This window comes from Loxodonta africana, chromosome 6 (assembly GCF_030014295.1).
Source record: "Loxodonta africana isolate mLoxAfr1 chromosome 6, mLoxAfr1.hap2, whole genome shotgun sequence".
NCBI lineage: Eukaryota > Metazoa > Chordata > Mammalia > Proboscidea > Elephantidae > Loxodonta > Loxodonta africana.
The window spans coordinates 85,236,878-85,264,634 of NC_087347.1; the positions used below are offsets into that span (position 1 = coordinate 85,236,878).

General features: G+C 38.6%; 1 protein-coding gene across 5 annotated transcripts in view; it reads left to right on the forward strand.

The window, feature by feature from the left end:
* DPP4 (dipeptidyl peptidase 4) overlaps positions 1-27,757 on the forward strand; it is a 93,245-nt gene that overhangs the window by 51,009 nt on the left and 14,479 nt on the right. For all 5 annotated transcript variants that reach the window (XM_064287053.1, XM_064287054.1, XM_023542885.2 and 2 more), the window contains 12 exons: positions 6,161-6,296; positions 8,585-8,629; positions 10,924-11,031; positions 11,274-11,341; positions 12,275-12,328; positions 12,697-12,818; positions 14,509-14,556; positions 14,798-14,896; positions 17,586-17,655; positions 20,404-20,598; positions 24,366-24,420; positions 24,976-25,075. In XM_064287053.1, coding sequence (XP_064143123.1) covers positions 6,161-6,296; positions 8,585-8,629; positions 10,924-11,031; positions 11,274-11,341; positions 12,275-12,328; positions 12,697-12,818; positions 14,509-14,556; positions 14,798-14,896; positions 17,586-17,655; positions 20,404-20,598; positions 24,366-24,420; positions 24,976-25,075 — 1,100 coding nt within the window. The remainder of the gene's footprint in view (positions 1-6,160; positions 6,297-8,584; positions 8,630-10,923; positions 11,032-11,273; positions 11,342-12,274; positions 12,329-12,696; positions 12,819-14,508; positions 14,557-14,797; positions 14,897-17,585; positions 17,656-20,403; positions 20,599-24,365; positions 24,421-24,975; positions 25,076-27,757) is intronic.

Here is a 27,757-nt window from a genome sequence, read left to right on the forward strand (position 1 = left end):
ATGAATGAATAGATGGGTGGATGAGGCGTGCCGTACATGTGACTTAGTGTACGTGGAATCGGAGTCCACAGGGCCAGTACCAAAGATGGCCTTCAAAATGACCTTACATAGCAACCCCCCTTTTCTACCTCCTCCCAGTCATTTACTCATTCTGTGGCCTGAAGCTCAAGGATTGGGGAGGGTATGTTCTACTGAGGTAGATACCCAGTATCTGCTGAATGGCTCCAGATGCCCCTCACACCCAGCTCATGACATGCCTCACCCTTGTTCTCTTTGTTTGTTAAGCCTCCTCAGAACAGTTGATGATGACCCTTGGTCCAGAAAGTAGGCATATCAGGGCCTGGGGTTGTCACCCATCACTACCCATTGCCATCGAGTTGGTTCCAACTCATAGTGACTCTATAGGACAAAGTAGAGCTGTCCCATAGGGTTTTTCCAAGGCTGTAAATCTTTACAGAAGCAGTCTGCCACATCTTTCTCCTTCGGAACCTTTGGTGGTTTCGAACTGCTGACCTTCCAGTTAGCAGCCCAGTGCTTTAACCATAGCACCACCAGGGCTGTCACACAGGAGATAAATAAATGAAACTGAAATACCCTGGGAAGTCAGTGACACCTGCTGTTTAGCAAGTAAGGAGGCTAGATTGGGGGCTCACCTGCTGTGGGGGCTATAGCCTTCAGATATGTTCAGTCTCACCCTAACCACTCCTCTCCTCAGCTATCTGACTGCCAGGGGACACAGAAGGTTGGCATCCTGAGCAGAGCAGAGGGTGGCATGGAGTCCAAGGCCAGCACTGGCAGTACACTGGCTTCCTTGAGTGATTCACTGAATTAATCACTCCAGGGTCTGCAGTTGCTCCTAGCAGCATATTTCTTTCTAATATTCTTTCTAGTTAGTAAATATATCCTGGTGGTGCAATGGTCAAGAGCTATGGCTGCTAACCAGAAGTTCACCAATTCGAATCCACTAGCCACTCCTTGGAAACCCTATGGGGCAGTTCTACTCTGTCCTATAGGTTGCTATAAGTTGGAATCGACTCAATGGCAATGGGTTTGGGTTTTTTTTGTTTGTTTCATATACCAAAAAAAACACATTTATACAACTTTATAGAAATCAGGGGAATTAATATTACCCAAAGCATTGTGCTAAGACAGGAAAGTCACTTTACAAAGAGATTCACTGTAATTTGATTTTCAAAAGCAAGTCTCTCTCAGTGAATCCAAATATGATTTGCTTTATAAAACTCAGTTTACACACAACTCTCTGGGAATAAATAAATTTCATTATGTGAAGAATTTTATGCTTAAAAGAAGAAAGAGAATGAAGGTAACTAACAATGTTTAACAAAAGGAATATAACAGTGATAAGAACATGAAACCTGAAGGCAACTGCTTGATCGAATCTTGACTTCATCGCTGACCAGTGGTGAGACCTTGGGCAAGTTACTTAAATTCTCTGTGCTTCAGTTTCCTTGCCTGCAAAACATGAGCTGTAACAGTACCTGCCATATACAGTGGTTGTGAACTTTCTATAAAGCACTTAGAACAGTTCCTGGTATATAGAAGGCTCCACGTGAGTGTGAATTCTTAAAATTATATCCAGCAATTACTCCATTGCTTTAGTACTAAAATACACCACATTAAATATCCTCGGACTAGTCTAGTTCCAGCAGTTAGAAGAGCTGGTTCAATCACTGCGTCTAACCTGAGATAAGTAGTCACAGGTTTGAGGAAGGTCACACTATCTGGCTTCTCTCTCTCTCCCTCCCTCAACCATTACAGAACAAACAAAACCCACTGCCATCAAATTGATTCCGACTCATAGGGACCCTATAGGACAGGGTAGAACTGCCCCATAGGGTTTCCAAGGACCTCGTGATGGATTCGAACTGCTGATCTTTTGGTTAGCACCTATAGCTCTTAACCACTACACTACCAAGGTTTCCTTACATAACAAAAGTCTACTCAATATTTGCCTCTCTGTTTTTGCAGAATAAAATTGGCATGTAGTGCAAAGCATATTTATAATTCTGCTTGTTGGGTTTTTCTGGTCTTAAATGGGAACTTACACCTCTCAGTAAAATGTACAATCAAGCTGTTGATTTCCTTATTATCTTTTTCATGACTCTCTGACATCTCAGCCTGGTATTAGATCAGCTCAGCGCTGGGTTATGCATCCCCCTTCTGTCGTCCCCCCCGCCCTTAATTCCTAATCCTTGAGAGAAACTGCAATTGAAGAAAGGTATGTTTACAAGAACATTAAAAAACCACTGACCGTTCCATTGGTAAGCTGCCTTTATTGAGTACTCATAGGGTGCAGAGTACACCCTGGGCTGTGGAGAATGACAAAGGTAGTGGAGGACATAGGTTCATTAACCTCTGATCTAGGAGGGGGCAGGGAAGATGCCTGTTACATGTGAGTTTCCTGGCTGACTTCCCAAATTCCATTACTCAGCATTTTCAAATGGGGAAAAGTTACTTTTATATCTTGGTGTCTGACCCCGAAGTATAATTTATGGCACATAGTAGATAAAGCAAGGAACCCTGGTGGAAAAGTGGTTACGTGCTCAGCTGCTAACTGAAAGGTTGGTGGTGTAAGATGTGGCAGTCTGCTTCCATAAAGATTATAGCTTTGGAAACCCTATGGGGGCAGTTCTGCTCTATCCTATAGGGTCGCTATGAGTCGGAATCAACTTGACCGCCACCAGTTTAGTAGATAAAGCTACTTAGTACTGGGTGACCCCTTAATCATGTCAAAAGGTTTTTTCCCCCTCCTCACCATAACACTTTAAAAAAGGAGAAGGGTATTTCTGGAGCATAGGTTCCTAACCTATGTCCATCCAAAAAAAAAAAAACCAAACCCGTTGCCGTTGAGTCAATTCCAACTCATAGCAACCCTACAGGACAAAGTAGAACTGCCCCATAGAGTTTCCAAGGAGCACCTGGTGGATTCGAACTGCCGAGCTTTTGGTTAGCAGCCGTAGCACTTAGCCACTACGCCACCAGGGTTTCCCCTATAAAAACCCAAAAAAACCAAACCCACTGCCGTTGAGTCGATTCTGACTCATAGTGACCCTATAGAAACTTCGAAAATTGTGTGCACGTATGTGGAAGGCATTTTTTTTTTTTTTCCTAGAGAGAGGTACATAATTTTTATTAGATTCTCAAAGTGTTTTTGACCTTAAAAAAAAAAACACTGGTGTAGAACAGGGTGAGTGCACCAGAGCTCACAGGCCAAATCCACCTGCCTTTTGTTTTTATACGGTCCTCCAGTAAGACAAGTTGTGAGACCTTGCACAAGTTACTTCAACTCTCTGCGCTTCAGTTTTAAGTGGTTCAAGCATAATAATAATAATAATAATAATAATAATTCATGACCTGTGAAAATTACATGAAATTCAAATTTCCAGGTTTTATGGGAACACAGGCACATTCATCCACTGAGGCATTGTGCATTGTCTGGGCTTGCTTTGTGCTACAGTGGTAGAGCTGAGTAGTTGTTACAGAAAACATGTGTCTTGTCTAAAATATTTACTATCTGGCCTTTTACTGAAAATGTTTGCAAACACCTGGTCTAGAAAATCAAATTCAAAAAAGCTTCATTGTCTATCATGCTTTTCATTTGTCCATTTCCCTTGCAAGTATTTATTGTCTATCCTGCGTAAGATTTATTTGCTTTGCATTTTCTCATTTAACCCCTTGGCACTGGGCTCAGCGCAGAAGAGTCAGATAAGACAAGTGTGCCCCTGCTCCGAGGCATGTAAGGAAGGGACATTCCATGCTCAGACCCTGCAACCTGGCAGCTTGTGATAAACGCCTTAAAACTAGAGATGGTGGTGCAGAAGGAGGGGGTTTTCCAGAAAGCGTCATGGACAAAGGGACAATTGAGCTAGGATCTAAGGAAGTTGGAGATTAGCAGTGGTTTCAGGCTAGAGGGCAAGATTGAACAAAAGGGGTGGGGGGGGGGTGCTGGGAATCTCATGGGGTGTTTGAGGCTTACCAGCCATTGAGACAAGACAATGTATAGGTTTCTATTTTTTTTAATTTTATTGTAGCAAAATATACATAATGAAACACTGCCATTTTAACCATACAATTCAGTGATATTAATTACATTTACCATCATTACTCTCGATTTCCAAGTGTTTTTCATCATCATAAACAGAAACTCAGTTCCCCTTAACCAATAACTCCCTATTTCCCCCTCCCCCAGCCCCTGGTAGCTGCTAATAAGCTTTGGTCTCTATGCATTTTCCTATTCTGTTTTGTATAGGTGGGATCATACAATATTTGTCCTTTTTTCTGACTTATTTCACTCAGCATAGTGTTTTCAGAGTTCATCCGTGTTGTAGCATACATGAGAATTTAATTTCTCTTCATGGCTGAGTAATATTCCATTGTATGGATATTCCACATTGGTTTGTTCATCTGTTGATGAACACTTGGGTTGTCTCCAGCTTTTGGCTATTGTGAATAACACTACAGTGAACATTGGTGTGCAAGTATCTGTATTCCTGCTTTCATTTCTTCTGGGTATTGACCCAGGAGTCGTATTACTGGGTCAAATAGTAACTCTATGTTTAACTTTTAGAGAAGCTAGTGTACAGGTTTTTAATATATAGGAAAAATGACTGGACCAGAGATGAGTCCATATTTGTGGAAATGCTGTGCTTTGGTGCCACATGACAGAGGTGTCAACTTCTTTCAGTACAGGTGTTATGTGGAGAGGGCAGCATAGAGGTCCAAAGACCCCCAGCCCTCTAACCCATTCAGTGCCCTCAGCTGTCAAAGGGGGTAGTGAAGCTGTAAGGGGAATTAAATTGATTTGCCCTGAGTCTGATCCATCCCACATTCTCAAATATATAGTGTCTGTGAAGCAAGTGTGGAGACAGGAAGTCATCTGGGAATTCTGAGGAAGGACAGAGCTACTTGGGACACAAAAGTCGGGAAAGGATTTTTTCCTTCCTTCAGTGTTGCATTCCACAGGCACTGCCTGCGTCTCTGTGCTGGTCGTTCTGCTTCCCCCTGGGGATACCCCTGGGAACAAGGCAGACATGGGCCCTGTCCTCAGAGAGCTTGCAGCCAAGCAGGGATCACAAAATGACAAGACGAGTGGTGGATACAGGTTTTGAAGGGAACAGCATAGAGAGAGACGCCATTTGCAGTGTGGGTGGTGCGGGGAGAGGGAAGATACGGCCATAAGACCAGACTGGGGAGGAGGATATAAGGAAATATAAGGTACAACATTCCATTGGAATCTTCTGACAAAAGGGAGGAAGCCTTTACGTAAACACTGGAGAGGAGCGATTTAAGAATAATCACTCAAAGTCACACTGAGAGAAAAACATAAAAGGCTATCCGGAGCAAATAATGTTAGCACTCTAGCAGGAAAGTAAATGATGAGTTCCATGCATTTTGCTATAAACCAGAAAGTGGTTCCAAAAAATTTTTAAAGGCAGGTGCTGGGGGAGGATGCAATGCTAGAGATACCTCTGCTTGTATAAATCTGTGTTAAAATACCAGAGGGTTCCTCTAATTTCATCACATGGTTCATGTTTTGACTCTGGAGAACAGTTTTTTAGAATATAATTCTTTGTTTTTCAAAGTCTGTGGAGGTGTGAGTCCATTTTTTCTCCATTTGAAAATGAAGTTGAGAAAAAGGTCAGCTGTAGTTTCATCCTAATAGGAAAAATTTCCTAGAGAAGTACATCAAATTACCAGAAAATACTCAAATCTCAGACAATATCCTTGGCCTCACTGCATCGTTCCTTTAAGACTGCAGAAAGGAGATGGGAAAACACCACCCTTGACTATTTGGCACTGCAAAGGCCAGGTTAAGGACTTGATAAATCCTGAAAGCATTATTGGAGTCACGTATAGGATGTTAGCAACTGTTTTTCCTGTTAGATCTATTTTAATTTTCATTCAAAGCTGAGCTGCACTTTAAGTTTTAAGGAAAGGTGAATATTATGGTATTAAACTGGTTGCAACAAACTTTTAAAATTGTACTTCCCATTAAGATTGATTTCAGTGTTACAGAGTAAAATTTCTATATGTATCAATCTCTAGAAATAATTATTTTTCTTCCTTTCCTTCCTTCCTTCCTCCCTACCTTCCTTCCTTTCTCCCTACCTTCCTTCCTTTCTTTTCTTCTTTGTTCCAGGGATCATTACTTGTGTGATGTGACTTGGGTAACCCAAGAAAGAATTTCTTTGCAGTGGCTCAGGAGGGTTCAGAACTATTCTATCATGGATATCTGTGACTATGACAAATCCGTTGAAAGGTGGACATGCCTAGTGGTAAGACTGAATGGAGACGTTCTGCTCCTAAAGCTATATGGGATCGGAGCGCTCTGTGAGATCAGGGAAAGAATGAATGTTGGGAATCAGGAAATGAGGTTTGAGACTCTATTCTTTCTGATTCTGTGTCTGATCCAGAGGAAGTGGGTAAGTTATGACTAACTTGTAGACAATTTGGTATCTGGTGGTACCTCTATTTCACCTTTACTCACTAGTAATACTGTTTTAATTATAGATGCTATCACTGGGAAGGGGAGTGATTAGAAACCCAGAAGATAGGACCTGATGTCAAAATTCAAGAAGTCAAAGAGGACCAGGGACTGCAGCTCAATGAACAGTGTTTCCATAGAGAAAATACATGGAATGAGGAACGATAGGCGAAGAGACTATAAATCATTACTGTACTATGACTATTTTTAAGCAGTAAACAGCTTTAGAATTTAAATTGATAACTACCAACCAGTCTATTTTCAGATGGTGGCAACACTGAAGTAAATTTAAGTGTTAATCCTAACTTGATGTGCTGAGGGTTTCTGGCCAGGAGACTAGGAGGTCCAGCCAGACTGCTGGAGTAGGATTAAAGGCCTTTTGGGAGCCTGTGGGTGTGTTTTAGACTCCCAGCTGCCTTAGGAGAGGTGGAACCTGGCAGAAGGTGGCACATCACAAGGACACCTCTGGAAGCTGCCTTTCCTGGTAACAGGCCCTGTACCTACATACCTCCCCTCCCTGCCCCCATCCCGGTTGGACACAGGGCAGATTCTCACCTCAGAAAATCCAGTACCCCGTAGTTTGAGGCATTCATTCATTTGTTTATTATGCCTACTATTGAATGCCTATTCTGTTCCAAGGAGCCCTGGTGGCACAGCATTAAAGTACTCGGTTGCTAATTAAAAGGTTGGAGGTTTAAACTCACCAGCCGCTCCTCAAGAGAAAGATGCGGCAGTCTACTTCTGTAAAGATTACAGCCTTGGAAGCCCTATGAGGCAGTTCTGCTCTGTCCTATGGGGTTGCTATGAGTGGGAATCGACTCAATGGCAATGGGTATTATGTTCTAAGCCCTGAATAATAAAAAAAAAAATCAGTCAGCATGCCTGTTTACAAAATGTGTATGTTCTAGTAAGGAATGCCTTTATGAAAATAAATAATAACTGTTACCATTTATTGAACACTTTCAGCATACCATACAGAGGGGAGATAGGCAGTGGCGGTAAATGGCTTGCTCAGGTAATGTGACATAGCCAGAATTCGAGCCAAAAAATACAAGCCCCTTGCTTCCTGACAATTAAATCACTGTAATATCAGGGCATTGTGCCGTAAAATGGTATAATCAAGGCACAGAGGGGAAAAAAAATTTTTCCCCTCTGTGCCTTGATTATAAGAAGATGATTAAACCTATTGGGGGCAGATGGACTGGAGTAGGGAGGTTAGCATGGGAGAGATATGGTGCTGTCTGGATAAGTTGCACTATGCTAGCAGATAATATAAGCAGATGGCTGTGTAAAGGCATGGTGGTGGGAAGTAGCTTGGAGCTTGCAGGGACCGTGGGTACACATGACTAAGGGCTGGGGGAGACACAGTAGTGAGGCTTGGGTGCCAATTTGAGGAGTTTGAGCTTATCTCGTAAGAAGTGGGGAGTTTTTCAAAGTTTTAAACAGTAGAACATTTTAATGAGATTTGCTTTTGTAAAAGCTCTATCAGTTGCCAGTTGGGGGTCAGCTGAGGGCTGCGCAAGGTTGGGGAGCAAGCTGGAAGGAAAGAATAGCAGCAAAGTCTCCAGTGAGGAGAATATGGCAATGGGTCAAGGGAGAACCAAGGACATGTGAACTAAGGCAGAAGCAGTGGAAGAGGACAAGAGAAGTCTAGGAAGTAGACCACAGGGGCTGAGAAGTGACTGTGAAACGAGTAAGAGTCTAAAATGAGTCCTGGGTTTCTTGCTTGGGTGAATACGAGCCACTAACTAGGACAGGAATGAAGGAGGAAGAGTGGGCTGGTAGGGATGGAGGCAAGACAGTTAAAGTTACTTTCAGTCAAATTTAAAGTGCCAGTGGAGCTTCAAGGGCAGTCGATGGGCCTGCAGTCAGGACAGAGGTCTAGGTGAAAGATGTAAATGATCTAATGTATTTACATAAAGACATTAACACACACAAAAAATAGATGAATGAAGGTAGTGTTCAACTCTTTTATTATAAGTACGCTCTTGCTTCTATTACCATAAATTATGGCTAAAGAAAAGAATTCATCATCTCACATCTCTTTGAAACACTGTCATTGTATTTTTCCCTCCCTAGGCAAGGCAACACATTGAAACGAGTACTACTGGCTGGGTTGGAAGAGTAAGTGTTTAAGAGTTATGGGATTTTATGTAATATGGGTTAGATACTCAGAGCTAAATAATATATAGATGGTCACAACTAGGGCCCTATGTTACTAGTTGTTAATGGAAATATTAGTTGACCTATTTCTCAAAATATTTGCAGGCTACCGTAGAGATATCTTTTTATGGAGAATGTATAACATATTTAGTTGGAAAGCATGAGGGAGCAAGTGAAAAATCAAAAGAAGAACAAATAAAATACATTCTAGGCAAATTGTAGCTCTCAGTAAGTTAAAAAGCAACCATTGCTGAAAGACATCCAAGATACAGAATGTGCTCGTTGACCTCATATTTGAAGTTATGTGCTTTAGAGGCAGAAAACATGGTTTCTATCCACAGCCTGCACAAATGCCTGAGGAGATGTGATTACATCCGGCAGAAACTCAGGGGCATACACAGAACACTGGCTATGCAACTATCTTTGGGAAAAATCATACTCGTGTGGGTTCACACTTTACTAGGCACCCAGATGCAGAACTTCCTTTTTTTAATCCAAGGAAGTGTGGTGACCCTCAGAAATTTCTCATGTTTTCCCCTCCCACTGCGTTACACAGTGGGGAGAATAAGCAACCACATTACTATAAAACCATGGAATGAAACAAGTTCAATAAAGGAATTCCAGCCATCATGGCACATTGCCTGAAAGATAAAGTCTCACCTAATTCTTATGACCATTTCTGTTTTAAGCTCCCTTTAAGAGGGGAAAAAGTGGCACAAAGAAATATAAAGATTTATATACCTCTTGAGTCATAGAAGTGAGGCCCCCTGGTCTAGGAACACAACCCCTTCCAGCTGGGCTCGGAGCTCCGATAGCATTTACAAGTCCTTTTTCTTTAGGCATTGATTGGGCAGAGGGGAGAGGTTTGCCAACATGAAAAGTGGTTTCCTCCATGGCAAGAGACACGCTACACTTCCTCACGACTCTCGGAAAAAAATATGTTTTTTCCTCTCTGTATTTAACCAGACAGATGCCACTTTTCACACATTTCTACTAGGCACAACTCCATCCAGGGGAAACAGGGAAATGTATTAAAAAGATAAGGCTGTGAACACAGGTCTAGAGAGGGGAATGTGTTTCAGAGCTCTGTAATGAGAACACCAAGTGTACTGCACGCCTCAGCTTGCTCCATAAATGAATTCGCTTTGAATCACTAAATAGAAGAAGGAAGCATTTTTCTTCTTTCCCAAAATGGGAGCTTGATGAGAGAGGAAACATCGAGGGTGAAGTGAACCAACAATTTTAAAAGACCATCTCTTACCTGCTCCCAAATGTAGCAAGGAAGTCGCAGTCATAAAGCAACATATTCCTTTCGGGCTGGAAAGGCACTGTTCTGCTTGAACAACAGAATACTGAGTACTATCTCTTATTGAACTGTAAAAAGTGGAAATTTGGTTCTATGTTTGTAGAAACGATGTTTTTTTTTATAAATTGTTGAGTATATTTAACAAAATGAAGAGGCTTATAACAAAAATGATAGCTATGTGAATGTTTCCATTTGAAATACATGACAGCTATTCCTTATGGAGGAAACCCTGGTGGCGTAATGGTTAAGTGCTACCGCTGCTGACCAAATGGTCTGCAGCTCGAATCCGCTAGGTGCTCCTTTGAAACTCTATGGGGCAGCTCTACTCTGTCCTATAGGGTCACTCTGAGTCGGAATCGACTCGACGGCACTGGGTTTTTTGGTTTTTATTCCTTATGGAATCTGGTCCAAAAATGGTTACTTAAGTTTGACTTTCAAAAAGAAATGCATGTAACGAACAGAAAAAATAAAATAAAATTACCCCCTCCCGAAATTATAAACTACCTCTAACCTGAAACTGTTAAAAAATGAGCAGTGTGTTTCAGTCAAGCCCATTTGTGACGCTGAGGGAATTCACGTCTTGAAACTGAAAGGCTAATACTATTTTTTGAGCACTTCTAGTCAGAAGCCTTAGAGTGCCCTCCATAAGGAGAAACTGTCCAGAATAACAGTAGCCACTTGTATTTATTGAGTGTCCTCCTTCTGCGGGGAACCTTTTTACGTGGATTCTCTTGTTTCCTCCGCACAAAAGAGGTCCTGTGACTTAGGTTATTTCCTCCGTTTTTTATAGAAGGAGAATTTTCTATTGAAACACTCGTTTCATTTGGCAAGTAAATGAAACATGGATTTTTGAGCATAGGTGTTGGAAAGGACTTTCTAAAACTGAAGCTGCTACAGAAACGAGACTAATTTGCTTTAATATGTTTTTTGTTTTCCATTCTTTTTCTAGTTTAGGCCTTCAGAACCTCACTTCACATCTGACGGTACTAGTTTCTACAAGGTTATCAGTAATGAAGAGGGCTACAGACACATTTGTCGTTTCCCAATAGATAATAATGTGAGTATTTTACGTAATTTAGTTCAGGTTGGTCTTTTTCCTGAACCTGACTTGAAGTGGAAGTCATTCGGTAAATTCGATCAATGTGTACAAATAGATTAACTCAAATTCCTCAATGGCATATGGGGTGGGGTGGGATGGGATAGAGACCCAACAAGAAAACCCAAGATTTTCTGAATTCCTGATATAAATTCTTTATTTCTCCACTTTGATTAATCTCTTTTTTAAAAAAATCCTTCCAGGACTGCACGTTTATTACAAAAGGAGCCTGGGAAGTCATCGGGATCGAAGCTCTTACCGATGAATACCTGTAAGTATTCAAATAATCAATAGAATATAAACCTTCTTGTCGTAATCACGCCCTCTAGCCCAGAAGTAAGGAAGAATCTCCTACAAATAAACAGTAGTCTATTTGGAATGTATTCAGTACTTTTTTCTCTTTAACATACGGAAGCCTTAATGATTTTCACATATGCTTCACAGATTTGATACCATGCCACAAACAGCTCTACCTCTTGCTCTTACCTGCTTTACATTACAGAACTGTAGCTTCTTTTCCTTGAATGTGGAATACCGAACTAGCATTCGGCGGCATTTTGTTAGAGTTCAGCTGGCACTGAATTCTTGGAAATTTGGGGAAGGCTATTTTGTCTATCCATGTCCTGGCCTTACCCTTTGGAAAATGGAAATCTTTGCAGAGGCTTTCAACTACACTAGTCAATGGAAAAAGTTATTTTTTAAATTAGAATTTGAGGCACTTTTATAATTTTTATTGGTTTCACTAGGGAAGAATTTTGCCACTGCCTGGCTGAAATAGTTCTTAAAGGCCGTCTTAGATATGGTACTGCCGCTGCCAGGGAGAGCAGATTCCTGCCCTCTAGGAGTTTGTATTATAAAACAGGAAATACAGAAAACAGCATAGAAAAAGGGGTCTCAATTTCAGGTTAGCTGTCCAGTCATATTTTTCATACAGAAGACTCTTTTAGAGTTTTTATTTGTCACTTAATTAAGGGAGAAATTCTTGCATTCATATGTTTTAATCTGTCCAAAAAAAGAATCTCCTGTTTAGAGACAATGGAGAAAAGTGGCCTCTGTCATAGGAAGTGGGTGGGGGGGCATTCAAGGCTAAATGAAGGGCATGTGCCTCGTGTGTGAGCTAATGCTTGAAGTAGAAATGAAATGGAATGCATTTGACGTTAAAAAAAAAAAAACCTAATTAATATATATTTTGTTTTCTTCTCAGATACTACATTAGTAATGAACATAAAGGAATGCCAGGAGGAAGAAATTTGTATAAGTAAGAGCTCTGTTAAGTTGTTGACTTGAGTCTTTTTAGCTGATAAGCAATTTCTGGGCTCTTATTTCCTTGTCCTAGCTAGTATTAAACTGGGAATTTCTCTCGAATGCTTTTATTCGTTTATAGACCAGTCTGCATGGCAACAAAAAAGAGAAGGACATATTAAGTGTTTTGTGATATTGCCAAACAATGGGACATTCAAGGTCATTACAAATGAATTATGTATTTCATTCCCATTAAAAAACAAACGGCTTTTGAGGATTGCTTTGGCATTCTGAAATCTTTGAAACTGAAATATGGCGTTATTCAATTCCTTGCTGTCATTTATTCTTTCATCAAGCACTTAATTTCTACCATTGGTTTTACAGAGTCCAACTTAATGATGTCACAAAAGTGACATGCCTTACTTGTGAGCTGTATCCAGAAAGATGTCAATACTATTCTGTATCATTTAGTAAAGACACAAAGTATTATCAACTGAGATGTTCTGGTAAGTGACCATCTGAAGCCACTCCCTCCCTTCCCCTCACCCTGAATGTTTTAGTTCCCCTTGCACTCACTTAACTGATGCCTCTGCCTCTCTCAGGGCAACTGTCTCTCCTATCTCCCCATCCATGAGGTTTCCCTTCCTGTCTCCAGCCTGGGAAACATTCTGCCCTGCCCAATTCTCTCCTTTTGAATTTGAGGAGCTCTTGAAACCGCATAAGTCCCCTTCTCTTAACTCAAACCTAAGAGTTTAACCACCTTTCCTTCTGTTCTAACCAAGAGACTTGCATGGCTTGCTTTACACTGATAACACACACCCTCCAGAGCTTATGTATAGCAGAAGTACTCCATCCTCATATACACACATATTGTGGATATTTTTGTTATTATTTTATGCACTTGCCTTTTTAAATGAGAAAATGTATGTGGGTGGTGCCTGTCACCCATTACAATCACTGCTATATTTTCTGTGGCTATTATTATTACTTTATTTCTCTATTATAAATGAAGAAACCTGGACAATGAGAGATAAAGTGACTTATGGAAGGTCACACAGATAATAAGAGGCAGAACGGGATTCAGACACCCATCTCTGCTTTTAGAGCACTCACTCCTAAGCACTGTGTTAGAATATTTCTCAAAATGGGAGAAAGAATTTGGATAATATGAAAAGAACTGTCAATTGCCAAAAAGGGATTTCCAAACTAATTAATCTGAATTTTTCTTTATTATCGTATTTCCTTTACTCTTACATTTTTCATTATGATTATTTACTATGGCTATTTTTAAGTTACCATTTATTGGACATGTACTTTATACTAGGCACAGTACTAACAGCTTTTGTGTGTGTGCTAACAGCTTTGTATTTATTCTTTTGTTTAATCCTTTAAAAACTCTATAAAGTAGATATTATTATCCTCATTTTACATCTGAAGACATTGAAGCTTAATGTCTGAAGTCACACACAAGGAAAGCAGGTTTCAAACCCAAGTCTGTGTTCTTTACTGTGGTTCTGATGAAGGGTGAAAATTAATATTAGCATCCAAATACATCAGAGTCAAATAGCTCACAAAATAGCTTTTCTTACATTACCTTCATGGCTGCAACTACCACAGTTGGGATAAATAGTGAAGATATGGGCTTGTGAGAAAAACACTTGCATGCCAGAAAGGAATTGCTTATCCAAGCCAAGCACTCTGCAGAAGTGAGCATGGACCCTGCAGCAGCAGGGATACCTGCCCCTCCTCCGGGTGAGGTGTGCTCCAGAGCTCCGCCCTAAGGGGCGGAGCCTGAGAGACTGGCGGTCAGTGTGGGTCCAAGGTAGAACAAAGGAGAATGGGAGGAGGGTCCCGAAGGTTCGGGTCACACACATGAGGCAATCTGGCTCAGAGGTGATTGCTCTCCCAAAGGTCTCCCAGCAGGGCCTAGGCTGCTTACCTGCTTCATTCTGCTCCATCCTGTGGCTTCCCAGAAATACTTCTTAAACTCAAATTGAAATTATTTTAAGGAAAAGGAAATGGGGACAAAACATTACAAGAATAATAACCAACATTTATTGAGCTCTTTAACCACTGTGATATTTATTATGTGCTGGATCAAAGTTGAATGGTAACTAGTATTTTTGAAAAATAATGTATGCTTTTTTTTGTTTTAATATTTACCTAAAACATCTTTTTCCCTGATTATATTAACAGGCCCTGGTCTGCCCCTCTATACTCTGCATAGCAGCAGGACTGATGAAGGTATTTGGTCATATTTCACCATTCATTCGCTTTTAGGAACATGTGTGAGTAGGACCAACATGTTCTTAGCACAGTGTGATTTCCTTTGGTTTTTGAGTCTCTAAATAATGACTTGAACACAGAGCTTGTGACCTGAAGTATGTATTGTCTGGTCAGTGACACATATTTGTTCATTATTGCATTGCATAATCTAAATTCTTCACGTTGTAATGAATTACTTCTGTCTTCTGTATTTAATTAGAACTCAGGGTCCTGGAAGACAATTCAGCTTTGGATAAAATGCTGCAGGATGTACAGATGCCCTCAAAAAATCTGGACTTCATTGTTTTGAGTGGAACGAGTAAGTTAGCTAAGAATTAAATGTTTTCCCTGGAATAGTATTTATGGTGGAAACACCAATAAAATACAACTAAATATGATCATTTCATCTGAAAATTTCCATTTTTATATTCATAGAAATCAATTTAGAAAGTTTCCATGAAGTAAAAGTTCTGTTCCAAGCACTACCAATTTTACATTCTTTTGTCTTTAAAATAGAGTAACACTGTATGTAAAACTTGTTCTGTCAAAAGAACAGGTATTTGGAGAAAATACACTATTGCTGGTGCAATTGCATCATATTAATAACTGTATTCTATCGTTAAGTATTAACTGTGCTTTTAACTTAATGATATCCTAGCACGTTTCACCTTTAACTCAAAGCAATTGAAAATATGCGAGGTGATTGTGTAAAACAATTACGGTTAGCTATAAAATATTGAAACTTCGGTCCAGGTGAAAAATCTTGAATTTTTTCTGAAACATCATCCTTATAATTAGCCTGTTCCTGGCCTCGAAGCCAAATAGTGGGTTATATTCAACAACCTCTAAAAACAAAGAATTTCTTTGAGTAAGAAACCTTTATTTGCTTTTTGTCTTTCTTCCTTATTAGGAATAGCAACTTATGGGTGGAGAATCTATCATAAATTAACATATTAAAAATAGCATAGATTCATTTTACTTTTAAATTTAGGATAAAAAATATAAAATACTCAACTGATCTATATTAAATGAGAGAAAAAACACCTGGAAAATGCAGAGTACTTCTCAAGAACAGCTTAGAAATGAATGTGCATATGAATCACCTGGGAGCTTGTTAACATGAACATTCTGATCCAGCAGATCAGAGCGGGCCCAGACGTCTGCATCTGTAATGACTTCCTAGTCAGTGCCAATGCTGCTGGCCCTTGACCTGTGCTCCAGTGGCAAGAGCTTAGACTTGTGGGAGAGCTAATGTGGACAGTCTGGTGCTGAGGGTATTGAAAGCTGAGATGTGACATTCTATTTCAGTTGGTACACAATGAGGAGCCCCTGAAGACGTTAGAGTCAGGGAAACATCATGATTAGATAGATAACCTGGTAGGGCGTGTAGGATGGACCTGCCAAGGGGAGAGGGTCCAGTTGGCGGATGGTTATAATCTTTCAAACAACTGGAAAAGAGGCCCTGAAAGGAGGAGGGAGCGGGAGTGGAAGGACTGTCAGAATAGGAAAATAACCCCAAAGAAAAGAATATGCATCTTCAGTAGGGGAGAACTAAAAAAAAAATCTAATCAACTAGTGCCAATTCATAAAAAAGCAGAAATCAAACTGTGAGTTTCCCATACTCATTAAAAATATTCACGATCAGCTGATAGTTTGACATTCTATTGTAATTATGATGGAGATTAGATTTTTGGTGTTTTTACAAGAAAGTATAAAAATAACTCACAAAAAACAAATTAAAGAGAATTTTATGCTCCAAAACCTTTCTTTTCTTCTCAACTAAAATAATTGTAACAAACAAAAAGGAAGACAGATGTATGGAAGAAACAGTTCTAGAGATAAGGGATTTTTTTTTTTTTTTTTTTTTTTTTGTCCCCTACAGGTAAAATCTACTGAATTTAAAAGTAACCTTATTTAAAATATGCAACAACTCTTTTTTTTTTTTTTTTTAAAGCAGCACAAGACTAGTTAGTTTAAATTGACATCTGAATTTGGGAGGAAAAGAAACTGATTCAATATTTAGGAACAAATTTTATTTAACTGATGTCAAAACCAAGCACAGAGAATTAAATGAATCTGCAGAAGAGCATACAGAATAGTTGCAAGAATTACTCCACAGCAACCTAATCTCATTCTGTGAAACACAGAGCTAAAAATGAGAGCTCAGCTTTGCAGTGTGGAACAGCAATAGAATACCAAGGATGTTACTGAATCAGAATTTTAAAATAGAGTTGGGGCCGACTAAAATTCCTAAACAGCTTCAAGGAAATTCAAGAAGAGGAAACATTTTAGAGGAAAATGTAGAACATAAGCCATAAACAAACTACACCCACTCCTCACTTTATTGACATGGTTAGATTGTTGCAAAAACCAGGTTGTTATGCAAAAATCGGCATTATGAGAAAATGGAGGATGGCCACATCAGATCACAAAAATGGAAGATGACTGCATCATTACGTAACTGCAAAATTACATGATTACATAACTGCCAACCTACTGAGAATCACGGCCCAGCCAAATTGACACATAATCGTAACCATCACAGCCAGTGTTACTCTCACCTTGAACCTCAGTGTTCATTACTTCAGACATACATTGCTAATGTGCAAAATAGTCTTGATAGTAGATTTTTTACTATTGCCGTAGATGCAAAACATCAGATAAGAAGACAGTCAGTGAGAAGTAGGTAGATAAGTAGATCAGATGCCAAAAAGCATCATCAAAAAAAATTAGAAATCCTAAGATGCACTTTTATTTTATAAGGCATCAATGTATTTAATAGACACATTAGAACGGACTTTATTCTTTTAATATTAACTAGTATTTTAATATAGAAGAGAATGTTTTTATATCTTAAAAACATTCTGAATCCAAACAGTTCATTTCCTTTTTCTATTCTTATTTAGTACATTGTTAAACACTAGATATGACTTATCACTGACAGAGATAAGGAAGGAAATCTTGTGTTAATAAGTGTTCTTTACTAATTAATCTTTCTGTTTGTTTAGAATTTTGGTATCAGATGATCTTGCCTCCCCATTTTGATAAATCCAAGAAATACCCTCTGCTATTAGAAGTGTAAGTATTCAAGAGAAGGGAATGATTTAGAAGTTAACCATCATATGTTTTTTTTTTTTTTTTTTGCTCAGTGCAGCTACTGAAAAACAGAGCCAAAAAATTCATTCTTTTTCTCTTCCTGAATCATTGTAAGGCACTCTTACTGTTTCCTCCATCCATTTCGCTCTTAAAACCCCAATCTATATTTTCTTCCATCTTCTAGTAGAAAAAGTAGATACTCCTTTCCCATCATTGTGGCATATGGATTTTGTTTTTTGTTTCCTCAAACTCTTAAGGCAGTTACCAAAGAAATTTTTAAGTCCTGGACATTTTAACAAGCAAAAGATGGGTATTAACAGTCTTCACAATTTTCTTACCCTCAAACTTGCCCAAACTTTTCCCATTGGTTGCTCTGTTTAATTAGTTTTTTTTTTTTTTTTTTTCTCTCTTCCTTTAGTTCCTCAAATACCACGCCCTGGTATTTTCCGTTCCTCTTTTTGGTGAAGTTCTGAAAAGTTGTGAAATCACAGTCTTTGAAACAGTTAATGAAAGTTCATGTGAACTTTAAAATATAGCAGATTTGTAAAATATTTTTAATAGTTAAGAATGCATTTTAATTTACTCCTTTAAAAATTGTCCTGGCCTCACCCATAATGCTACAATGCCGCTTTTCCTGTCCTAGTTTGCCTTATTTACTTTATTAAAGCAAAACAAAACTAACAAGTGTTCTGAATGACTGCCCTGTGTCAGGTCTTTAGCATCGTTTGCCTTAGTTCATTCACACAGAAAACCTATGTGGTGGGTTTTGTTGAGCACATTATCCCTTTCATGTCCAGTGGCACATATAGCGACCATGAACTTTTTCGCCCCTGGCATTTATTGGGAAGCTGCTGTACTACTGACAGCATCTGCTGCCATACGACAGGGACCTTTATGACTGTTTGAAACTGAAGAACTGGGCATGCACCATAAATTACTGTTTTTACAGGATATTGTATGAGGTGTCTGAATTTTTTATAGAAAAAACAGAAATTTTAAAAATTTCTATTTGTTACACATATGGACCAATAGATCCTGGTGAGGACTCCGGGGTAGAATTAGTATTACTTTATATGTACCACTAAGCACTTAGTGTACGCTTATGGGAAACAGCCAGAAAAAAAAAAAAAAAATCCATACTACCTACAAAAAATTCAGACACACTCAATGATTCAGCACACTTCCATTAATGAAAACACAGGGTATCAACAAGAAATTCAAAGTAGAAACTAATTGGGTCACCAAAGGGTTATATAGAAGAGAAAACTGAAGCTCAGGGACGTCACTTTTCTGTTGTTAGTAGCCAAAGAGAAGACATAGATATTAGTGTCACACACAGACTTGCTTCACTATAAACATTATTCAATAAAAGCTAAACATAAAAGCTCAAAGAAAGGTAACGATGGGTACTTTAAACTTCCTGATGGGCTATTTGATTTTTATTTAAGACAATAACCTAATATTGACTATGGTGACACTAATTTCCTTTAGGCTTTAGCCCTGATACTGAAAGAATCCTTGGGGAAAGAGTAATATTTTTACCTTCTTTGATTCCTCACTAAGTAATTATTAGACCTTCTCTTCATTGGAAACCCTGGTGGTGTAATGGTTAAGTGCTGTGGCTGCTAACCAATGGGTTGGCATTTCAAATCCACCAGGCACTCCTTAGAAACTCTTTGAGGCAGTTCTACTCTGTTCTATAGGGTCACTATGAGTTGGAATTGACTCTTCATTAGGAAATTATAAAAACCACAGTAAGTTTAGTGTCCATTTCTGTTAAGTTATTTTCCTCCTCTTTTTTTTTTTAGCAGTAGGAAGCAGGGAGGAAGCAACTGTCTGGCCTTGTGTAGGGGATAGTGAGCAGATAGGTAGGAGAGATAGATGACAGAAGCAGTAGTTATTGGAGAAGATCTAGGGCCGGGAATCCTGTAGATTGTTCAAAGATGACACATTTAAGTGAGATGCAATGAGCTGTAGGGAGCCGCTGTTGATTAACAAACAAAACTATGAGAGGGCTTGAAGGAGATGGTGCACATTGAGTGCAGTAGATGGTAGCTTGTGAAGACTGCTACCATCTACTTGCAGCACAAGAGAGAAACATGTTAATAAATAGAATGCAGAATAGCATATCTATTTTCCAATACAACTATTTCTTTCTCTTTTGAAGTTTTAAGTAATAGCATTCATTCGTCTTTTGGCCCATTCCACAATGATCTGTTTAGTGTGTGTATCCCTGGCATTGTAGGAAATGGAAAACATATGATACAGCAGTCAGAGTCTTCAAGAAAGTTACAACCTAGGAGATAAACTTGCAGTCTATATGTGCTTGTAAACTGACACGTAAAGATATATTCAATGCTGCATTTATCGTTATCAGCATTATTATTATCATCAGGAGTATTTCTTTACCAGCTCCCTCTCCCAATTATCAGGATAATCATTTCTTGGTTTATAAGATATGTAATACTTAGAAAATGTCGGCCTATGAAGTCTGTGTTTGATAACAGTCTTCAAAGATAAAAACTAATGGGCATTTTTGAAGGAAACACGCAGCCACTAGAGTTGTGTTGCCAAGATTTAGAGGATCCATTCTGGACATGCTGGTGGCTGGCACAATTTCAGGCTCATGGTCAGGAAAGATGTACACTTCCTGTCCCCAGGGAAGAGAAATGCAAATATTCTTCATTTGATGGGAAGCCATGAAAGCTAACAGTTTGGAATCCTTCACAGATATGCAGGCCCCTGCAGTCAAAAAGCAGATACTGTCTTCAGACTCAACTGGGCTACTTACCTTGCAAGCACAGAAGACATTATCGTAGCCAGCTTTGATGGCAGAGGAAGTGGTTACCAAGGAGATAAGATCATGCATGCAATAAACAGAAGACTGGGAACATTTGAAGTTGAAGATCAAATTGAAGCAGCCAGGTGAGTGACTAAGAGTTTAGTTCAAAGTTTATCTGATTTTTTTTCCTTCAATTTATATATATATATATTTTTTAATTAACTTTTATTGAGCTTCAAGTGAACGTTTACAAATCAAGTCAAACTGTCACATATAAGTTTATATACACCTTACTCCGTACTCCCACTTGCTCTCCCCCTATTAAGTCAGCCCTTCCAGTCTCTCATGACAATTTTGCCAGCTTCCAACTCTCTCTATCCTCCCATCTCCCCTCCAGACAGGAGATACCAACACAGTCTCAAGTGTCCACCTGATACAAATAGCTCACTCTTCATCAGCATTTCTCTCCTACCCACTGTCCAGTCCCTTTCATGTCTGATGAGTTGTCTTCGGGAATGGTTCCTGTCCTGGGCCAACAGGTTTGGACACCATGACCGCCGAGATTCCTCTAGTCTCAGTCAGACCATTAAGTATGGTCTTTTTGTGAGAATTTGGGGTCTGCATCCCACTGATCTCCTGCTCCCTCAGGGGTTCTCTGTTGTGCTCCCTGTCAGGGCAGTCATCGGTTGTGGCCAGGCACCAACTAGTTCTTCTAGTCTCAGGATGATGTAGGTCTGTGGTTCATGTGGCCCTTTCTGTCTCTTGGGCTCTTAGTTATCATGTGACCTTGGTGTTCTTCATTCTCCTTTGATCCAGGTGGGTTGAGACCAATTGATGCATCTTAGATGGCCGCTTGTTAGCATTTAAGACCCCAGACACCACATTTCAAAGTGGGATGCAGAATGTTTTCATAGTAGAATTATTTTGCCAATTCCTTCAATTTATATTTTAATGTCATAAAGTGTAAAGAATTTTAACTGTCCTGGGATGAATCTGTAACCTTTCATCTTTGGGGCAGATTTTTAGTGAAAGCTATCATATTTAGCTAAAATCTATATCATAACAGATTTATATAAAGTTAAAAAAAAAAGCATTTCCCAAATTCCTGTCTGTGTGCAAGTCTAGAAAACCAAAACCAAATCAAACCCAGTGCCGTCGAGCCAATTCCAACTCATAGTGACCGTATAGGACAGAGTAGAACTGCCCCATAGAGTTTCCAAGGAGCGCCTGCCGGATTCGAACTGCTGACCCTTTGGTTAGCAGCCGTAGCACTTAACCACTACACCACCGGGCTTCCCCAAGTCTAGAAATGTAGTTGAAATATGCTACTATCATCTAGTAACAGAACAGAGACTCCAAATTCATCAAACGTATGTGGACAAATTGAAGGATTGAAGGATAAATGTACCCTTGAGTAAGCATCTAACCAAACGAGCAAACCCATCCGTGTAGTCAAGGATAAGTAGGAGAGTGACAGCTATGGAGTCCAAGAAGTGGCTTATACAGCCTGGGTGGGAAAATTATAGAGCACAGTCATCCTCAGTCACAAATATAAGGGCTTTGTTCAGTATGAATCACATCTGATCTTGTACTTTCCAGAATGGGCTATACTTTAATGTGATTTGACTTAAGAGAGATTTTAATCATGAATGATGGTTTCCATGTAGTGAGCATATAATGAGGGCTGTGTTTTCTCTGCATTGTTACTGAAGCTGCTTAGCAGCACTTGGAGGCGGGCATTCCTTATCCTCATGTTTCAGGTAAAGAAACAGAGGCTCTTAGGGTCGGTAACGTTCCAAGTGTGACAGGATTTGGATCTTGGTCTCTCTCCAGTGCTTACATTCTACTGCATTCAGCTGGTAAATGGGACGTGTAATCTTTGAGTTTCCACAACCAACTATACAGATGTCTGGGGAAGCATAATAAGTGAGGTGGTTAAAAATAATGCTGCTAAATCAAAAACTATGAAATGCAAAAAAGAGTCACAAGTAATTAAATGAGTAGAAAGAAATACCTTTGAGAAAAGGACAATCAAAGATCAGCAGATGACAGACCATCTATTAAATATCCCTGAGTGGATGAAAGTCTCTTATACCAAAGTGAATAATTATCTATTTTCCCTGACAATTAAAAAGAGACAGAGAGTTAGAGAGAGGGCAAATTTGTTCAAGAGTGTGGCTGTGATATTATGAAAGTGAGTTTTTATTTATCCAGACTCGTTCTGTGAGAAATAGGGCATGGTTTACAGGGCCTTTCAAATCTGACCAACTTAAGTCCTAAAATTATAGAATTGAGTACTCTCAATGCACAACTCTAGTTAAAAAGATAATGAGATGTGGCATGTTCATGCAATGGAATGCTATTTCAGCATCAAAAAAGAACTATATACAACAACATGGATGAATTGCAGAAGGAGACTGGTGAATGAAAGGAGCTGGACACAAAAGTGTATGTCCTGCATGATTCCATTTTTGTAAAGCCCAAAACCAGCCAAAATCATCTGATCAGAATAGAAATCGCTTCTGACAGAGGTCAGAATGATTACTGATTACCTGCCTAACCACATACACACCAATTCAGGTAAAATTTTTATGGGCTCCAATAAAAGAAAAATATTTCTTTTTGTTCTTTTCCAAACAAGGAAATGACTGGGAGGCTTCTGGGGTGCCAGTAATGCACTCAATTTTGATTCAGGCTTCAAGCATATATACACTTTATAAAGATGTATCAAGTTGTACACTTAAGATTTGGTACACATTTCTACATGTATATTAGTCTTCAATTTTTAGAAGTTTACATTGAGAAGATAAATTGAAACTACTTCTAATTTTTCTCTAATGTTGCTTAACTCAGAGCAGCCTAAAACACAGATTATCAGTTGACAACCCAAAGACTTTCAAAGTTACATATTGGTCAGTGCAAAAATCTCTGGCCTCCCTCCCTCCACAGTACACCAAAATTAAGTCTCATTTGCTAGAGTTTTAAAAGTTCCCCCAGGGTTTTGTTTTGTTTTAATTGTGGTAGACGATATATAACAAAACATTTACCATCTCAACAATTTTTATGTGTCCAATTCAGTGAACAAATTGCCTTTTGATGTAAGGTTACAAATAAAACCCCAATCCATTGCCGTCGAGTCGATTCCGACTCATAGTGACCCTATAGGACAGAGTAGAACTGCCCCATAGAGTTTCCAAGGAGCACCTGGTGGATTCGAACTGCCAACCTTTTAGTTAGCAGCCGTAGCACTTAACCACTATGCCACCAGGGCTTCCAGATTACAAAGAAGGTGCACAAAAACATTTTGCTCATTTCTTTACATGGATTTCATTCTGAATACAGTTTAGAGGCAAAAAGACCTTCCTTAATCCGTCAAAGAAAAATTGCTTTGTGAGCTAACTAATCAACACTCAGCATAGAAGAGATTTATTTAGAGAATGGTGTTTAAGTTCTCAGGTGGGGGGTCCAGAGACATTCTAAGCCCTACCCAGATATTCTCCTTGCCCCCATATTTCTCCATTGCAGGGGCAGCCTCTCTTGAACTGAAAAACATCTGGAGAGTTTTAAATTGAATTATGTAAAGAAAAGTGCATCTGGGCTGCAAATTTTTATATAAAGCTGTGAAAAAAACTGCCAGGATTTGTTTTCTGTAAATCATACACACACATATACACACACACAGAAAGACAAAATTCTTATGGACCCCAACAAGAGGAAACCTTGTTCATCTGGACCTTAAGTTACAATGGTAGACGTTTTAGACACTTATCTCAGGTGTTGATTTGTTTGCTGGCAGTAATTAGTCTTAGTTTTTAATAGAATGAAGTAGAGAACAAATGGCAGGGTTTCACATTTGTGCAGTTATCGTAGTTTTCTATACTAACTCATGGACTTCTTCCATGTATTTTAGGCAATTTTCAAAAATGGAATTTGTGGATGACAAACGGATTGCAATTTGGGGCTGGGTGAGTAGCTGTTTGGCTGATGAATCTGTATGCATTCCTTAGTGAGCATAACCCAGAGCAGGATAATTTATCTTCTGTATGTAAACATTTGGAGATGAAAATCGTGTGTATCATTTTTAAGCTAAGAAGATCCAGATAAAATGTCTGAGATCTCTGGGCAGTGGCCCTCTAGACTCTCTACTGAGCCAGGCTTACAACTTTGTTTACTGTGGTGAGGGAGGGAGGTAGGAGAGGAGGAAGATTTTTCTCATGAGTCAAAGACAGTAAAGATTTAGCGTTAGTTAGTTTTTCATTGTTGTTGTTTTTGAATTGATACTACCCACTTACCAGGGTCAGCAGATTTTTCATGCATTTTGCCCTACATGTAGCATTAAAATAGACCAGGTCTCTGAAGTATAGTCTTTAGATACTGCCAATTAAGGCCAATTTAAGCCTGGTCTACCATCTCTAAAGAGGCACAGTATATAAAGATGTGAGAAATGTGGAAACTGCGACTTGCTTACCATATGTCCCTATTCCTTTACCTCCACAAAAATAACTGTTTCTATTCCTTAGTCATATGGCGGGTATGTAACCTCAATGGTCCTTGGATCAGGAAGTGGTGTGTTCAAGTGTGGAATAGCTGTGGCGCCTGTATCACGCTGGGAGTATTATGGTATGTAATTGCAATCAAGGCATAAAGAGATACTGAGTGTTGACCTTAAAATGCCAGTGACAAAACCATTCCTTTTTGAGTTTCAGTATTTTTACAGTGAATAAGCTGATTCATTTCAGAAGTACTTTATGGGTACCCATAATAAGACGTTTTCATTTATACTGTGAAAGACTGCACCCAGATATTAATTATATAAGTTATATACACATTTAGCTACTTAACAATATATTCTATTTGCAACTTTCAAAATAGCCCCAATGCTACATTTCTGAAGATAAAACCTGCCTTTTGTTTATTCTAATTTAAATTTTGGGCTTCACATATTAACACAACTTGAGAAAACAAGTATCTCTTCCTTCAGGTAAAGTTCAAATAGAAGTAGAGCTTTGGGTGGAAAGGTAGTCCCTGGGTAATACAAATGGTTAATGGGCTAGCTACTAACCAAAGGTTGGTGTCCACCCAGAGGCACCCAGGAAGAAAGGCCCGGTGATCTGAAAAATCAGTCATTGAAAACCCTATGAGGCACAGTTCTACTCTGACACACATGGGGTCACCATGAGTCAGAATCGACTCAACGACTGCTTCTTTGTGTGTGTGTGAGTGGAATAAAGAAAGCAGGGGCAGGGGAATTCTAGTTCTGAGGAGTTTTTTTTCTTCCACTACCTCAAAGTAGGTGAAAGCCACTCTAGAATATTCTCTTCTTCATTGAGAACATATTACTCTATAAGGCATCAAACATATGCATACAACGTAAGGCTGTTATTCCCAAGGGAGAGGGGTGAGCAGTAGAGCACTAATTAGGAGGGAGAAGTCAGAGGTGGTGAAGAGATGAATTACTTTCCTATCCTCTTCTGACCCCATCTCAAGTTCCTTACGTAGTATAAGGATAGAATCATTGATAATGTATATGCTCATTAAATATTTTATATCCTAATCCTGATCCTGTGGAAACCTTTTTAAAATCTCTCCTAGTCAAAAGAAACCACTATAGAGACAAAAATGAAACAAAAACAAACAAAACACCAAAAAATATTGCTATCATTCAGATAAAAAATTGGACGGCATAGTTAGGATTTGATCCACATGCAATGGATTTTTTTCATATAATACTTTTATGCTTGATAGTAGTTATTCTGTTGGCTAGCTTGTTTTTGGAGACCTCTACTGGTCATTAATATAACAGAAACAATCTTTTTGAGTTTCGAAACTTGTAATGATAAGAAACTTTTGTTAAATGTGTATGGACCAACTTAAAACATAGGAAACTTTCTAGAGTTCTTATACATGTGTAAATTTGAACAATTTTGCTCAAAGATCTGATAGAAACAATACATAAGTGCTATTCAAAGCGTATTTCTAAAAGTTGACAACTGCATTATGTTGTTTTTAATTTCAGAACTAACACATGTAAACTTGGTTAGCATAAATAAGAAAGGTGTATTGTGCTCTATGACAAACAGAACTGAAGTCTCCATCTGTTTAGGGGAAATTTTATTTTGCCTTTAAAGGCCATTTTCCCTCAAAGTTATTAATATTTAATAACAACCCAATAATAATTGTTAAATATTAATAACAACCCAAGTTATTAATACTTAAATCTCAAAGTTCAAAAAATGAGTACTTTATGAAGCTTTTATACTGGAAAGCTTAATGTCCTCTAGATACATAAAATTACATATTTTTTTTTTTAATCGAAATGATAATATATTATTTTTATTCTTTTTGGAAGAAAATAGTTTAGTTTTCATAGAAATTACATGAGGAATACATATGGAACAACCAATGTTCATATCAATGTAGTTTTTAGCCTACAGTGCCAGTCATCTAAAAGCAACAGTCAGGATGTTGCTGATAGTTGAGGCTTAGATGAAATTTAAAAGATTAATGGATTCAGTTTTAAAATCACAGTACAATTAGAGTGAAATTCAAGCCATTAACCTCCATAAGACGATGGCAATATATCACTCAATTACTGTAATCTGGTCACTTAGGGTGTCTTTAAAATAGTTATTTCAGATTTTTAGAGTTATATTAAAATTCAGCTATAGTAAATTTTTTCAGTCATGTTTTAGGGATATATATATATATATAATCCTTTTAAAATGGGGCAAAAATATGTTTGATCATCCAAAATAACCAAACTAGTTGTGCAACCTATTTTTTGACCATATACAAGATAAAAGAATGTAGGTTATTTCAGCAGACAGATATTAATGTTATCTTTTTCACAGTGATCAATCAAAATTCAGTCCTCTCCACAGAAAGAGAGAAAAAAAGCGAATGTTTAACTTGCGTTAAGATGAAGTGGTTGAGCTGACATGTGGGTATACAGCAAACACATAACTGAATTCTTTCATATTGAATTCCAACCTGCCAAGAAAATAAAATATTATTTAGGTAAGCAACTAATAATTGGACATCATTAGAGTTTTCCAGAAGTAAAGGAAATAAAGTATCGTAAATGAATATATGTACTTTGTTCAGGATCTAAAAATCCAAGACAATTGAGGCTTTAAGTGTCTTCCTAATTAAAATTCTTTGAGAGGCTCAGATAATGATGTAAAGCCTCTTAGCACTTCACATTTGGCTTTTCTGCAGGTGGATTTATTGGTTGGGTTTTATGTCATCTACTAGTATGACTTCTCTCTGCCCCCATCATAAGGGTTAATTGGGAATGGTTAG